We start from the raw sequence: 14,351 nt of genomic DNA on the forward strand, positions 1-14,351 counted from the left end.
CGCACAGTCGCCTGCGGCTTTGATAAAGAGACCATTAGTGGGATCCAGCGTTTGGGGCCAAGTTTCCAAATCCAGCATTTCGGTGAGCTCCAGATGCGCTCTAACGGTTATTTTCACGGAAAGAAAGTGATTTGCCTCCGTTTTCTCAGAGCCGTCTGAATTCTTGGCCGTGCGCATAAAATAGAGTAACGTTTTATGCCTCCTTGCTGAGGAAACTCTCTCCCCACCTGTGCAGGGAAACTGATAACCTCTGGGACTGTTTCCAGCAGCCTCTCAGAGCAGACTCACTTGGAGCCTGGCCATGTTTTGGCGTTGGAGGGGAGACGGGATTTGGGATTCTGGCTTCGATTTTTTTCTCTGTGCTCATAAAATCGTCTATTTGACACTCTTTTGTTCATTCAGCAAAACTTCAGTGAACCCTGTGCCAAGCCCCAGGATGATGGCGACACAGAGGGCCTTGTCCCCTCCCCTCCAGAGGCCCAGAGCCTGGTTATTGAGACCAGAAAAGACAGGACTACAAAAAACCAAAGTGTGAAGAATCTGCCTGCCAATCAAGGAGACACAGGTTCAATCCCTGGTCCAGGAAGATCCTGAGTGCCGTGACCACCGAGCCCGCATGCCACAGGCTCTAGATCCCGCGTGCCGTGACCACCGAGCCCGCATGCCACAGGCTCTAGATCCTGCGTGCTGTGACCACCAAGCCCGTGTGCCACAGGCTCTAGCCTGGGCTCTGGAGCTCACATGCCTTGACCACGGAGCCCATGTGCCGCAATTACTGAAGCCCACACGCCTAGAGCCTGTGCTCTGCAGCAAGAGAAGCCAACACAGTGAGAAACCCAAGCATGCAAAGGACAGTCCCCACTTGCCACAGCAAGAGAAAAGCCCACGCAGCAATGAAGACCCAGCACAGCCAGAAATAAAATAAATTAATAAAATTTAAAAAAAAGAAAACGGAAGAGCAGTCAGCATCTGAAAATGAGAGCTGCTATGCAACTTTGACTCCGGCAGGCACAGCGATGCCAGTCTCGTTTTCTCGAAAGACAGACTGTGTGTTTTATGTGAAATCTTCCACTTTAAACACAGGGAACTAAGTCAGTCTTTTAAAAATGCCGTCTGTGCCGATACCTTACATACTGCTGTTGTCTAGTCACTAAACCGTGTCTGACTCTTTGTGACCCCATGGACTGAAGCCCACCAAGCTCCTCTGTCCACAGGATTTCCCAGACAAGAGCACTGGAGTGTGTGGCCATTTCCTTCTCCAGGGGCTCTTCCTGACCCAAGGATCGAACATGCATCTCCCACGTGGGCAGGCAGATCCTTTCCCACTCAGCCGCCAGTGCCTGGCACCTTACATACACTGCTGCTAAGTCACTTCAGTCGTGTCCGACTCTGTGCAACCCCATAGACGGCAGCCCACCAGGGCTCCCCCGTCCCTGGGATTCTCCAGGCAAGAACACTGGAGTGGGTTGCCATTTCCTTCTCCAATGTATGAAAGTGAAAAGTGAAAGTGAAGTCACTCAGTCATGTCCGACCCTCAGCGACCCCATGGACTGCAGCCCACCAGGCTCCCCCATCCCTGGGATTCTCCAGGCAGGAGCACTGGAGTGGGTGCCATCACCTTCTCTGTTACATACACTATACAGCTCAAAACACGCTTCTGCATTTGCCGCCATAGAGTTGAAATATTATCATCTTTCAACTTGAAAATCAAGAATATCACTCTTAACTTAGAAACTCTTAGTTACTTGTGCTATTAGTAACTTAATAAATCTTAAAAGCTACATTTGCTCCTTTGATATATTTATTAATATAAATTAAATATAACAATTCAATTCCAGAACTTTATTCTCGGTTGATACTGTGTTCCATGATTTCAAATAGCTGCATTCTATGGGGTCGCAAAGAGTCGGACACGACTGAGTGACTGATCTGATCTGATCTTTAAATAAATGAATTCAGAGGAAAAAAAAATTTAATTTTCGCTAAGAAGAGCCCAGTAGCTAACCTGCAGATACTGGAGCTAGCAACTCCTGGGTTTAAATCTTGGCACCATCATTTCAATCTGCGTGTCCAGGCTTCAGACTCCTTACCTATAAAAATGGGATGACAGTACCCACCGTCAGTGGAGCCAAGCTAAAGAGTCAAGATAAGATGTTAATACATGTCTAGTGCTCGGCAGAGTTCCTGGCACAAAGTAACTTCTCAGTGAATGTCGGAGTCACCACCACCAGCAGTGGTAGCTCATAGCTACCTCTGGTTCATCCGAAAACTCAGCTCAGGCACAAACTTCTCCACAAAGATCATCTTATCCCTTGATGGAGACCACATTTCTAGCACCTGAAAACGTTCCTGCCAAGCTTTCAAAACCCGTTCTTTCTTACCATGCTCTGCTACACATTTAAGCGGGAAAGCTCTTCCTCTTTCTCACTGGTGTATCAGCTCAGTCTGCCCAGGCCAAAAGTTCAGCTACTGTTTCTATAAAATAATTGTGGGTGCTACCTTGGTGGCTCAGTGATAAAGCCCCCTCCTGCCAATGCAGGAGACATGGGTTCGATCCCTGATCCAGGAAGATCCCCCGAGCCGAGGAGCAACTAAGCCCGGCTGTCACAGCTGCTGAGCTTGTGCCTAGAACCTGGGAGTTGCAACTACTGGAGCCCGCGTGTCCTAGAGACTGCGCTCTGCAAAGAAGCCCCCACACCACACGCAGAGCCGCCCCCATTCGCCGCAAGTAGAGACAAAGCCCGCGTGGCAACAGAGCCAGCAGAGCCGGAAGTGAATAAACTTCTAAAAATTATGTAGCTAGTTAAAAAAAATTAATGTCAGAGAAAAACATACAGTGAAATACTGATATTAAAGCCCCCTCCCAGACCCCCGCTCGCCAAAGGTAACCAACACAGCCCGGATGTTAGTCTCCCGCCACAAGCTCACTCCCAGGGCTCACAGAGCACGTGTGAGGGTGAGGGTGAGAACGAGTGTGTCCACTCTGCCGCTGCCCTGCCTTCCTCATCCGTGTGCTTCACACGCACAGGGTCACCACCCGTGACTGCTCAGCGGCCTCACTGAGCTCCTGTTGACACCACGCCCCACAGCGTGCCCAGGCTCCTGCTGGGGTGACGCTTCTGTTACTCACACACCAGGTCCCAAGAGTGGGAGCCCCATCTTCTCTGATCATGTCCCCAGCACCTCGTGGACAGCAGGGCTCAGCGAACGTGGTCAACAGAGGGAAGTCAGGAAACAGGTGTGACTCCCTCCAGCTGTGCCACGTCATCTGTGCTTCTGCTGGTGCAGTTTCAGAGCAAAGTCCTGGAAGTACTGCTGCTGACTAAAGAGACACCTGAAGTTCTCATGGTCTTGGCTGCACCTCATGGCGTGTGGAATGTCCAGGACCGGTGACTGACCCTGTGACCCCTCCAGTGGACGCATGGAGTCTTAACCACTGGGCCACCGGGGAGTCCCTGAATCCAATTCTGGTCAGTTTAATCCTGATCAGAGGGACAAACTGCCCTCTGAAGGGACTAGAGCAAATTGAATCACAGGATTATACTGTTGCATGTTTTCAAGGGTTTAAATTCATAACTAATCTAAATCCAAGCTTCTTTAAAGATGCAAAAGATTTTTTCACTATTTATGTCCTCTATAAGATCTACTTTGCAAGCAGTAGATTGGTGTTTGATAAAATATTTTTGAGCTATAATTAATATTAACAGGATATAAAAAGGACTTATTTTAGGAATGGAAAAAATTGATAACCACTTTAAGTAGTATGCTAAAATAAATTAAAAAAAAAAAAAAGAATCTGTAAGTTAACCCAATTAACCAGAGTCTATAAACACAAAAAGAGGCAAAAACTAATTTTTTTTGTGGCTAGAAGGATGGGGACAAAGTTGTGAAAAGGGTGTTTATACACATAAAAATCCCAGCAGGTAAGGGTCTTTTAGTCTGAGAAGCAGTGAAGTTGATTCTATGCTTTCTTTGATGTCTTCTGTTATTTTTTTTTTAATGTGCGGACTATAATTTTTAAATGAGGCTGAATATAAGTTACTTTGGTTTGCAGAACTGTAACACAGTTCCACTTGAATTCTACAAATTCATTATCAAATTTTATTTGCAAACCCAAAGGTGGAAATAAATCTATCAGTTAAACAAGCAAATGAAAAAAGAGGGAACACAGAAACAGCTGGGATTAAACTCGGAAGCCTGGGGGCACAGTCAGGGCTGCAGAGGAAGGGGGAGATGGGGCCTCAAAGTCACGCCCAGGGGAAGCCAAACCTACAGCTGCACAGGGAGCCGCCAGATCGCCACCGCACTCCACCCTGTCCCTCTTGCCTAGAAGGAAATTCTAAAGATGACAGGCCGGGTCGAGGAATGAGGGACCTCCCACACACTGCCACTCCTTGCTCCAAAATTAGACTCTCACAGCACTGATCTCCAAGGTGGCAAAAATAGCCGGCTGTTCAGGGAAGTCCCGAAGTGTCCCCACGGAGTCTTCCTGTCGCCGCTCCAGCGAGACAGCTGCCGGCTCTCGAGCAAACAGCTCCAGCCGCCCCATCTCATCACCGGTCAGTCCTCCCCGAACCACCCACCCTCCTCCGCGCCATCCTTAGAGTGAATCAGAGCACACTGGATTCACAAGCAGAGCGGGGAGAGTCATGAGAAACACGATGGCTCTCTGGTGCTGGAAATAGCAAAAGAAACCGGGTTTGCTGTAACAGTGATTTTTTTAAGATGTACTCTAAGTTGATACGCATTTCTGAAAGGCACTCTGACATTCAGGGTAGTCTGAAAATGCTAAGACGGCGTGGATATAAGAGAAACAGAAGGGCTTTAAAACCCTCTGGAGAGTAAGGCATTGTGGCTGCAGGCAGAGGTTTAAGAACCACACAAACTCCCCTCTCACCTGGTCTGGGAGAATGGATGCGTGTGTGTGTGTGGCTGAGTCACTCTGCTGCCCACCTGAGAGTATCACGACATTGCTAATCAGCTAGACTCCAATATCAAACAAGAAATTTAAAAAGGAACCACATAGAAGATCCTGCATCCCTGGCTCCAGCAGCAGTGAGCTCCACAGCTGCAGGCAAGTGACCTCACCACTGCGAGCATCTGTTTTCTCATCTATAGCATCTGGACAGATTCCTTCCGGGTCAAGGGTCATGAATAATCCTCCCTTGAATAATAAGACCCGTGGGATCACGGGCTTTACCTGTCGATTACCACTATATCCTAGCGCACATAACAGCAGGCTGTTGTTGCTGTAGTTGCTAAGTCGTGTCTGGCTCTTTATCGATCCCAAGGACTGTGGACCACTAGGCTCCTCTGTCCATGGGATTTTCCAGGCAATAATACCAGAGTGGGTGGCCATTTCCTTGTCCAGGGAACTTCCCGACCCAGGGATCAAAACTATGTCGCCTACATTGGCAGGCTGATTCTTTACCACAGAGCCACCGGGGAAGCCCCAAAGCAGATAACCCCCTCAGTAAACATCGTGAACGAACAAATGAATGAGAATGAATGACTGAATCTACCTCACCGAGACTCTATCCTGATTACAGAGAAAAGGTCAGTAAAGTGTCCAGCTTGACAAGTGGTACGGCTGCTGTTACTAAAGAGCCTGGCATTTAGCAGATGCTTCATAAATGGTGGTTCAGAGGTTAAAGCGTCTGCCTGCAATGTGGGAGACCTGGGTTCGATCCCTGGGTCCGGAAGATCCCCTGGAGAAGGAAATGGCAACCCACTCCAGTATTCTGGCCTGGAGAACCCCATGGACGGAGGAGTCTGGTAGACTGCAGTCCATGGGGTCACAAAAAGTCGGACTCGACTGAGCGACTTCACTTTCTTTCTTTCTTTCATAAATAAATAGTATTAGCAAAACACGATAAATCAGGGAACACTAAATAGATGTTATTCCAGAAGTCTGCATGCTGTGGACACAGACAGTAAATTCAGTTCAGTTCAGTCACTCAGTCGTGTCCAACTCTTTGCAACCCCATGAATTACAGCACGCCAGGCCTTCCTGTCCATCACCAACTCCCAGAGTCCACCCAAACCCAAGTCCATTGAATCGGTGATGGCATTCAACCATCTCATCCTCTGTTGTCCCCTTCTCCTCCTGCCCCCAATCCCTCCCAGCATCAGGGTCTTTTCCAATGAGTTAGCTCTTCTCATCAAGTGGCCAAAGTACTGGAGTTGCAGCTTCAACATCAGTCCTTCCAATGAACACCCAGGACTGATCTCCTTTAGGATGGACTGGTTGGATCTCCTTGCAGTCCAAGGGACTCTCAAGACTCCTCTCCAACATCACAGTTCAAAAGCATCAATTCTTCGGCACTCAGCTTTCTTCACAGTCCAACTCTCACATCCATACATGACCACAGGAAAAACCATAGCCTTGATTAGATGGACCTTTGTTGGCAAAGTAATGTCTCTGCTTTTTAATATGCTGTCTAGGTTGGTCATAACTTTCCTTCCAAGGAGTAAGCGCCTTTCAATTTCATGGCTGCAGTCACCATCTGCAGTGATTTTGGAGCCCAAAAAAATAAAGTCTGACACTGTTTCCACTGTTTCCCCATCTATTTCCCATGAAGTGATGGGACCAGATGCCATGATCTTCGTTTTCTGAATGTTGAGCTGTAAGCCAACTTTTTCACTCCCCTCTTTCACTTTCATCATCTTTAGTTCCTCTTCACTTTCTGCCATAAGGGTGGTGTCATCTGCATATCTGAGGTTACTGACATTTCTCCCAGCAATCTTGATTCTAACTTGTGCTTTATCCAGGCTGGCATTTCACATGATGTACTCTGCATTTAAGTTAAATAAGCAGGGTGACAATATACAGCCTTGACGTACTCCTTTTCCTATTTGGAACCAGTATATTGTTCCATGTCCAGTTCTAACTGTTGCTTCCTGACCTGCATATAGATTTCTCAAGAGGCAGGTCAGGTGGTCTGGTATTCCTATCTCTTTCAGAATTTTCCAGTTTATTGTGATCCACACAGTCAAAAGCTTTCACATAGTCAATAAAGCAGAAGTAGATATTTTTCTGGAACTCTCTTGCTTTTTCAATGATACAGTGGATGTTCACGATTTGATCTCTGGTTCCTCTGCCTTTTCTAAAACCAGCTTGGACATCTGGAAGTCCATGGTTCACGTATTGCTGAAGCCTGGCTTGGAGAATTTTGAGCATTACTTTACTAGCGTGTAAGATGAGTACAATTATGCGGTAGTTTGAGCATTCTTTGGCATTGCCTTTCTTTGGGATTGGAATGAAAACTGACCTTTTCCAGTCCTGTGGCCACTGCTGAGTTTTCCAAATTTGCTGGTATATTGAGTGCAGCACTTTCACAGCATCATCTTTTAGGATTTGAAATAGCTCAACTGGAATTCCATCACCTCCACTAGCTTTGTTCATAGTGATGCTTTCTAAGGCCCACTTGACTTCACATTCCAGGATGTCTGGCTCTAGGTGAGTGATCACACCATCATGATTATCTGGGTTGTGAAGATCGTTTTTGTACAGTTCTTCTGTGTATTCTTGCCACCTCTTCTTAATATTGTCTGTTCTGTCCTTTATTGAGCTCATCTTTGCATGAAATGTTCCCTTGGTATCTCTAATTTTCTTGATGAGATCTCTAGTCTTTCCCATTCTATTGTTTTCCTCTACTTCTTTGCATTGATTGCTGAGGAAGGCTTTCTTATCTCTCCTTGCTATTCTTTGGAACTCTTCATTCAAATGGGTATATCTTTCCTTTGCTCCTTTGCTTTTCGCTTCCCGTCTTTTCACAGCTACTTGTAAGGCCTCCTCAGACAGTCATTTCGCTTTCTTGCATTTCTTTTTCTTGGGGATGGTCTTGATCCCTGTCTCCTGTACAATGTCACAAACCTCCGTCCATAGTTCACCAGGCACTCTATCTATCAGATCTAGTCCCTTAAATCTATTTCTCACTTCTACTGTATAATCGTAAGGGATTTGATTTAGGTCATACTTGAATAGTCTAGTGGTTTTCCCTACTTTCTTCAATTTAAGTCTGAATTTGGCAATAAGGAGTTCATGATCTGAGCCGCAGTCAGCTCCCGGTCTTGTTTTTGCTGACTGTGTAGAGCTTCTCCATCTTTGGCTGCAAAGAACATCATTAGTCTGGTTTTGGTGTCGACCCTCTGGTGACGTCCGTGTGGAGTCAGTAAGGGGCCCCCAGTCTCCTCTCCAAGTGTGCACACTCTTGTGGGGTCCCCTGCCTCGACCTTTGGAAGCTCTTGTGACTCACTTCCAACCAACAGCCTATGATGGGGTGATGGATGTCACGACCACGACAGGGACGCAGAGGATCGTGGCCCTCGTTGTGAAGGAAAGTCTTTTTTGCTGGCTTTGATGAAACAAGTGGGAAGATGGCAAGAAACAGAGGGCAGCCTTTGGGAGCTAGGGTGGCCATCATCCACCAGCTAGCAGGAAACCAGGGCTCTTAAATCCTCAGCCCCAAGGAATTAACTTGCACCAATAACCACCGTGAGCTTGTGAGTGGGTCCCGCCCCCATCTAAGCTTCTGTGGCCCCCACCTTGTGGCACCAGGCCGGGTTTCGTGGAGGACACTCTCTCCGTGGACGGGGAGCGTGATCGAGGTGCACCACATCTACTTCGCAAGCTGTTGCTGTTATCATTGCATCCGTTCCACTGCAGACCAGCCGGCATGAGATCCCGCAGGCTGGGGACCCCTGGCCTGGTGCAGCACAGCCTTGTGAGAATCTGAAGCTGAGGCCCACCTGAGCCATGTCAACACGCCCGACTCACGGTGACCATGACGTCATAAATGTGTGCTGTTTTGGGGTGCAGAGTTCGTGGCTTTGTCACCCAGCAGCAGAAAGTGGACACATGTAGTGATTCAGGGAGGACTTCAACTGGTCACAGTGCTGGGAGCAAACGCACAGAGAGGGGCCGCCTGCCAGGGCACCAGGGGGAGGGCGGGGACCTCAGAGAACTGAAAACCCCCTGCCACCCAAAAGCTGCATGACCTGATGATACATACATCTGAGTTTTATGTGAAACATCTTAACTTTTAAGTGTCAGCCATTAATTTGGAATTTTTTGAATGGCTGTGAGCAGATCTCATGAAGGGCAAAGAAAACGTGCCTGATTTTGAGAAAAAGCGTGAAGTGGGGGTTGTCCCAGCACACCTGCTCCAAATCTGAGCCCTGCCACTTCCAAGCTGGGGCACTGGGCCTCCGATCCAAGGGTCATTGTGATGGTCAGAAAGTGCGCACAAAGCCCACACACTACTGTCTGTTACAGAGCAGAGACACAGCACGTTTTCATCATTATAACGTTATAATGGTAATTATTCCAATTGTAATTCTTGGGCTCCAAAACCACTGCAGACAGTGAACGCAGCCATGAAAGTAAAAGACACTTACTCTTGAAAGTAAAGCTATGACAAACCTAGACAGCGTATTAAAAAGCAGAGACATCATTTTGCCAACAAAGGTCCATATAGTCGAAACTATGGTTTTTCCAGTAGTCTTGTATGGGATGTGAGAGTTGGACTATAAAGAAAGCTGAGCACCAAAGACTTGATGCTTTTCAACTGTGGTTTTGGAGAAGACTCTTGAGAGTCCCTCGGACAGCAAGGAGAATCAACCAATCAATCCTAAAGGAAATCAACCCTGGATTGAATATTCATTGGAAGGACTAATGCTGAAGCTGAAGCTCCAACACATTGGCCACCTGATGTGGAGAACTGAGTCACTGGAAAAGACCCTGATGCTGGGAAAGATGGAGGGCAAGAGGAGAAAGGAGCAAAAGAGGATGAGATGGTTGGATGGCATCAATGACTCAATGGACATGAGTTTGAGCAAACTCCAGGAGATGGGGAAGGACAGGGAAGCCTGGCCTGCTGCAGTCATGGGCTGTAAAGAGCTGGACACACTAAACATCAGTGACTATAACTGTAACTAATAAAATTGTAATTGTATAAAATTGCATACATTATTATAATTTTAATAATTGCGTTACAATTGTAACTAATACAATCCTAATTGTATTGGCTACCTCTGGCTATTGTAACAACTTGGGATTAAAATAACACAGACATATCCCTATATGGATCTAGAGGCTGGAAGTCCGAAACAAGACTCACTGGGGTAAACTCGTGGTGTCTGCTGTCCTGGTCACTTTGGAGGTTCCAGAGGAGTGTCCATTGCCTTCCTTATCTAATTTCTAGAGGTCACGACAACCTTTGGGTCCCAGCTCCTCTGTCTTCAAACATCTCTCTGTGCCTCGGCTTTCACAGCCACGTCATTTTGGTCCGACTCCGACTCCTCTTATTTCCTTCTTATGGGGACCTTGTGATGACACCAGGCCCACTGGAATAATCCTGCACAATCTCTCCATCTCAGGAGCTTTAACTGAATCACAACTGCGAAGTCCCTTTGCCATAGAAGATAATGCTCAAAGGCTCTAGGGATTAAGATGTGGAAGATCCTCAGGGAGTCATCATTCAGACTATCACAGTAATAATAGTAATGATAATAAAATAAAAATAATCATTATTATCTGATTTACATGTCTCTTCTTTATGACTTCCAGGATTTAGGGTCATAAGTCTGATTCAAACCATTCACACAAGGCTGCAATTTCAAACTGTCATGGGCGAAGCATTCTGTCTTGGGAGTTTTACCAAGTTTTACCAAGTTTTACCAGCAAACTGTCGTTTAGATTTAGGGTTAGGGCCGCCTGATGAGATTAGCTTCGCCATCTTTCTCCATTTGTGACCTTGACTATCTCAGAGATGCCAGCCAGTAGTGGCATAATGGCAATTCCTAGTCAAAATAAACCCAATCTGCGGCCCCTCTCCCAGTGACCAGAAAATGCAAGACTAACTGAAGTGTTACCGTATCATCTTGTTTCATTTTAGCACAGTATCTCTTTTCTCACCTAATCAGAGATCGATTCAAGGATGTTGATTTTTAAGCATTCTGCAATCCCCAGTTTTAACTCCCTTGAGATTCAGATCCCATTTTGAAGTTTACTCACTTCCATTTAAAAACAGGATGTTTTTACTTTTAAAATCACATTCATTTCATAGAGCTTGTTAAGCATACAGCAAATTAAAAGCAAACATTATATTACAGTTAAATTTGCAAAGGGATGATCTGAACGAATTACTCATATTCCTGATTAATTTTTAGTGCAAGTAATGAGGCAGTTATAAATGGAAACACATGTGAGTGCAGAACTTCCCTTTCAAGTACAGACAGATTTATGCTAATTGATGGCTTTACAAAAAGGTAATCTTAAAAAAAACCTTCTTCAGACATTTAAAGGCATCTCGAGTAGCTCACAGTTCTACTGCAGTGACACATTGCCCTGTAAGTTCAAAATGACTTGAATTCTTCCTTCTTTTCTTTCTTTTCTTCCTTCTTCCTTTTTCTTTCTATCCATCCACCCATCCAATTATCCACCTCTACTGCAATATCCAAAATTGGGAAGAATATGGAAAATGGATGCCAAGACTCTGTTAGTTCAGAAGGAACATTTCTACATGGTTGAGGGGGAAATCAGAAGAATATTTCATGATATGTGAAAATCAAGTGAAATTTGAATTTCATTGTCCGTTAATATAAGTTTCCCTCGGAACACAGCCATGTCCATTTGAATCCACATGACCTATGCTCGCAGTTGCTCTCCCACGGCAGAGCTAAAGAGCTGCAGCAGGGACCATCTTCATCCAGAAAGCCTGAAATATTACTGTCTCAGCCTGTATTAAAGATTTGCTGATCCTAGCTCTAAAATCCCACAACACGGCACGCATAAGTCATTTGGGAATAATCCCTGGCTGCTTTGGGACAGATCGTATTACTGGCATGCTTTTCCCCTCTTTAAATCCAACCACCCACACGGTTAAATCACAGACTTTTCAAATTGCCCTGACCTTCCTATGCCAACCTAGTTCCTTTTGGTTCTGCAGATTTCTTTCCCAGATGTGACTCTCTATTCTTGTGTTTGCAGTCACAATTCATGAGTTGCATTATTTAACTGCTGCACATTCATTTCAGATTTTGTAAATTTACTGTTCCTAAAGAAGAAACTCATGACTCACAATTCCCCATACGAGGCACAGTCCCTGCTGTCTCTGCACACTGATGACTATGAAGGTTTACCCCCTAGAGACAGCAAACACACGCTGTGGGCAGAATGAAATCTTACAAATAGGTTTCCTTTGTCCTACAAAGTATTACTGATTTTTGTTGTTGGTTTTAGCTGAAATTAACTTCCAACACTTATAAACTGGAAGATACTATACAGACTCAAAGTCTTGATTTACCTGGAAAAAAAAAATCAAGAACTCTCCTACACAGAAACCATGATCTCACGTCAACAGCTGTCTGGTCGTGAGTTTTTGGTATTTGACCCGTTTCCTCTCAGCTCTCTTCTCTCACTTACATTTTTTCTCTGACCACTGCTGACCTTTGAAATGACAACTTCTGTTACACTTATAAGTATATATGGGCTTCCCTGATAGCTCAGTTGGTAAAGAATCTACCTGCAACGCAGGAGACCTGGGTTTCATCCCTGGGTTGGGAAGATCCCCTGGAGAAGGGAACGGTTACCCACGCCAGTGTTCTGGCCTAGAGAATTCCACAGACTGTATAGACCATGGGGTCGCAAAGAGTCGGACACAACTGATCGACTTTCACTTTCAGAGGTAAATAACCCATGGAGTTGTGTCTATAGATGTCCATACATACGCGAAATGGATTTATATATAGAGAGAGAGACTGCAATGGACTGAATATTGTGTCCCCAACCCCAAACTGTTATGTTCAAACCTTAGCCCCCAAGTGATGTTATCAGACAGTCAGGCATATGGCAGGGGCCAGGTCATGAGGGCAGAGCCCCCATGAACGGTATTAGCGTTCTTACAAGAGAGAACCCAGAGATCCCTCACCCCTTCTGCCATTTGCGACACAGTAAAAAGACAGCCAGTTACAAACCAGGAAGTGTCCCCCGAGAATCCGCCGGCACCCTGATCTCAGACTTCTCAGTCTCCCAGTGAGAACAAAATATACTTGCTTTTTATAACGCACTCAGTGGACAGCATTCTGCTGCAGGAAGGCACTGATTAAGCACGCATTACAAGGGAGGCAAGCAGTGTGCAGGCAGATGACAAGCGGGCTGATGCTTCTTCTGCTCCCAAGTGACTTTCTGGAGCTTTCCAAGGATGCGTGTCATCCGAGTAACACACTGCTGAGTATAGGAGGAAAGCATCTGCCCCCCAAAACACTGACCATATTTTCAGCACAGAGACTGCAAGAGCATTCTGCCACGGTGTGCACAGTGCTTGTAAGAAAGGGCCCCCAGACGTACCATGGAGCTCTTCACGCTCTGCAGCAGGCGCTCGTGCTGCTCCGCTATGGCCAGGGCAGCCGAGTGGACCTTCTGGTAGATGGCCTCCCCATCTCGCGTTTGAAAGACAAACAGCCCTTCACCAGTCTCACACATCCTGTGAAAACAAAGACAGAGGGCTTCTGAAAGCCAGCTTCTCCAAGCTCAATGCACCCAGAGCCCGGAACAACCCAAGATCAGCTTCATTTTTTTGTATGAGATCAGGATTCCTGTTCACATGTGTTGAACAGAGTTAACTGGAATCACAGTGTTTGACAAATTGTCATTAATACAGACAAGCGGGCAGGGAACCAGTCACTTCGAGCCAACGGGGCGGTGCCCCGTGTTTTTTGTCCTGAAGGTTTTGTTGGAGGTTAATGAACAAATGGTTTCTGGGCTTTCAGTACAATTCCTCTACTTCCCAAAACTGTCAAAGAGGACACCAGGGCGAGGCCTTCCCAGCACAGCTCACAGCTCAGAGACTCACCAGAAACGGGGCCTTTCAGCTCAGAGGTGAGAACGGGTTCTATGGCTCTCAGACTCTGACCTGATCCTCCTTACAGACAATGGCTTGAAGAATGATTTTATTTCTGAAATCAGCTCTGCTTTCCAAAATCATCGATCCAATTTTACTCCAGATTTTCACTCCATGTGATAAATCAAACGTAGCCAAGAGTATTTTAAACAGACATAACTTGAACCAATGTGTGGAATGGAAGAGAAACAGGGAACTCAAGGAAAGACATGTGGGTTTCATCATTAATGTCAGGAATTAAGAGGGGAACCATCTCTACCTCAGGCTGTTAAAAAACAGAAATGAATTGCATTGGTAAGGGAGACTGGTACATACAATTAGACCAGAAACCAGTGTGTTTTAACCACTAATGCGTGTGTGTCTGTGTTTTCTAAGTATGCTTAGTGCTCAGTCGTGTCCCACTCTTTGCAACCCTGTGGACTATAGCCCGCCAGGCTCCTCTGTCCC

General features: G+C 46.0%; 1 protein-coding gene across 4 annotated transcripts in view; it reads right to left on the reverse strand.

Moving 5' to 3' along the window:
- Window positions 1–14,351, reverse strand: part of DOK5 (docking protein 5) — a 151,263-nt gene that overhangs the window by 25,061 nt on the left and 111,851 nt on the right. For all 4 annotated transcript variants that reach the window (XR_015138567.1, XR_015138568.1, XM_086330797.1 and 1 more), the window contains one exon: window positions 13,352–13,487. Coding sequence is in view for 2 of the 4 variants with exons in the window: in XM_086330797.1 (XP_086186923.1) it covers window positions 13,352–13,487 (136 nt within the window). In the remaining 2 variants the exon portion in view is untranslated. The remainder of the gene's footprint in view (window positions 1–13,351; window positions 13,488–14,351) is intronic.

The sequence above is a fragment of the Bos grunniens genome, chromosome 13, assembly GCF_055505025.1.
Source record: "Bos grunniens cultivar Pamir isolate PY7600 chromosome 13, Bosgru_T2T1.0, whole genome shotgun sequence".
NCBI lineage: Eukaryota > Metazoa > Chordata > Mammalia > Artiodactyla > Bovidae > Bos > Bos grunniens.